General features: G+C 40.0%; 1 protein-coding gene across 1 annotated transcript in view; it reads right to left on the reverse strand.

Moving 5' to 3' along the window:
* Nucleotides 1–532: 532 nt before the first annotated feature.
* Nucleotides 533–2667, reverse strand: part of LOC129096288 (SERTA domain-containing protein 2-like) — a 12945-nt gene continuing 10810 nt past the window's right edge. Inside the window, 2 exon segments of the mRNA XM_054605038.1 lie at nt 533–2297; nt 2300–2667. The exon segment at nt 2300–2667 is cut by the window's right edge and continues 555 nt beyond it. Coding sequence (XP_054461013.1) covers nt 2230–2297; nt 2300–2667 — 436 coding nt within the window. The 3' untranslated portion in view covers nt 533–2229.

The following is a 2667-nucleotide window of genomic DNA, read 5'->3' on the forward strand; positions in this document are numbered from 1 at the left end:
ACAGAGCTGGGAGGTAATAAATAATTCATTTGTTTCTGCTAAAGGGAACGTCTGCATGTCACCGTTGTTACAGCTTAACTTCTGTTACCTTAAACTGAACAGTCACATCATAAAGCAGTTTTATTTATTTTACTCCAGGTTGTAGTTAAGATCATAAAACTTTTAATTTAGTAAGAAAATGTTTCATTGGTTGAGTTAAAAGTGAGAGAAAACTAATAAGAGTTTTTTACATTTCTGTTTATGTCTGCATTCAAATTTAAATGCAACAAGTTGATTTATGAGCTTTAGAGGTATCAGGTTGTGTATATTTAAACTTTGGACAGGCTAGCCGTTTCCCTCTGCTTCCAGTCTTTATGCTAAGCTAAAGTTTATGCTACAAGAAGTCTCTGTGTGTGTGTGTGTGTATTAGCTTAAATCATTCAATGTCAGTGTTGAGCAAGATAAATGTTATATTTTGCACTTATTGCATTTAAATGTTTTTCCTGTCCTGTTCTCTGTGGCACATGAGGCGCTTAGTCCCGTAAATCATTCAATGTCAGTGTTGAGCAAGATAAATGTTATATTTTGCACTTATTGCATTTAAATGTTTTTCCTTTCCTACAAATTCTCTTATTATTTTTTATCTTTCATCTAAAACGCCATAAATATTTACCCCCAAAATAAAGTTATTACTGTTTAGATTTGTATTCATATTTATAGTCTTTACAGTTTGATTTTCAGTTTGTTTACTTGATAACTTAGCTCAGGTTTTAACTCAACCAAAGGCAACAACTTCTAAAACTACAAGTTGGTTTTTAACCAGAAACCGTGATGCCAAATATGTATATATATTTTTTTTCTTCTCATCAAATCCAAATGAAAAGAACAAAACAAATAATTAAATTGACATGTATGTTTGGTGTTTCCAAACACACTGTGGGTTTTCTGTGTTTTTTTTGGTGGGATTCATTGATAAAAAAACCAAAAACATAAAAAAGCAGACTTTGCATTTTCATTTTAAAACAAATAACTAAACATTTTCACATGTTGAGTTACTTTTTTTAAAAAGACTTTGACATTCTTTGTTGACAAACAGCTGGATTTGTAAAACGGTATTACATGATGAAACCTTCCTTCAGAGTTGGTGACGGGTAACAGCGAGACGTGACGGCGTGATGGAGGTTTTATAAAAAGGCACTGGATTGTTTTAGTTTTTTTTTTACAGTAAATGCTGATGAGATATTTTTCTTCTTCTCATTTGTAAAAACATGCACCGACGGTAGAAAAGTCTCTTTGTTTTTCTTACAATTTCTGGGACAGCGGTAGAAAAGAGGACGGCGCTCCACGCTGGTGACGTCCAGTCTGGAGCGGAGGACGAAGCCCGAGCGTCCGTCTCCACGCTGGTGAGGAAACTATTTAACCCAGTGGTTAAAGCTGCTGCGTGTACTTCATTAAACATTAATACATCTTTGTGGGCTCAAATATAATGTGTAGCTTCCAATCTCATCATTTCATTTCAATAGAATCACTGCAAGTGAAGTAAATCCACACGTTTTTTTGCGCAATAATGGATAATACGGTTTAGATATCTACATATAGATAAATGAAAACACGATATCCATCATGATATATATATATATATATATATATATATATATATATATACACATCTATATTAAACTATGCAGTTTATTGAACCTCCTCTGTCAGATTGCAGACGGTTATGAGAGGAGTCGATGTATAAACTGTGTGGATTTACTGTCCCGTTAAGGAGCGCTTGTTTTTCTAACGATGAACCATCCTGGGAACGAGGAGCTCAGAAAGCTCTTATATAAGTGCTAGCATTGATGCTATCAAGATGGATACGTTATTTCATTTAATGTCTGGTTGTGGAAAGTCCACATTAATAAACGTTGCTGTGAGTGAACCAGAGTTTCTTTAAGGCTATTCTTTCTACCTGTTGCCTTGACAACTGAATACCGAGCAGGCCGTTAAACCGTGTTTCCTCTTTGTGACGAGGAGAAACAGGTTGAAGCTTTATTTCTTTCCTCCTGCCATCTCTGAAACAGTCCCCATGAGAGGCTGATGTAAGTGAACTAATGTCCTCATGGTTTATCGATGTTGAACCTCAACACGCAGCAGCTTGATTCCTCCAGAATAAAACCAGCGTGAAGCCCGTCGTGACTTTAAAACTGTACAAAATTAACAAAAAGTTATATATATATAAAACAAAAAGGTCTCCTGGTCCTCTCAGCTGCCCACCAGCACCTCCATGATGTGGTCCAGCTCCGCCAGGTCCATTTTAAAAGGCTGGTTCTGGGCGCCGCCCCCGCCGCTCCGTACCCCGACATCGACCGCACGAGGTCGTCCGCCATCACGACGGGGGCCATCTTGGATGGCGGGGCTCCCGGCGGAGGCGGGCAGGGGCCGAGGTCGTACATGGACGTGTCAATGTCTGTGAAGAGGACGTCGTCCAGGGCGAAGTCCGTCAGGAAGGAGCCCGGGGAGGACGGGGAGGGAGGAAGAGGAAGAAGAGGAGGAGGAGGTTTCTCCAACCTGCTCTCCACCTCCTGAAAGCCCCGCCCCTCCTCCTTCATGACGACGTCAAACTGAACCAGAGCGGGAGGAGGTGACGGCGGGCCCGAGGAGGAGGAGGAGGAGGAGGAAGACGAAGAGGAGGGGCAGAGC

Source organism: Anoplopoma fimbria, chromosome 9 (assembly GCF_027596085.1).
Source record: "Anoplopoma fimbria isolate UVic2021 breed Golden Eagle Sablefish chromosome 9, Afim_UVic_2022, whole genome shotgun sequence".
Lineage (NCBI taxonomy): Eukaryota > Metazoa > Chordata > Actinopteri > Perciformes > Anoplopomatidae > Anoplopoma > Anoplopoma fimbria.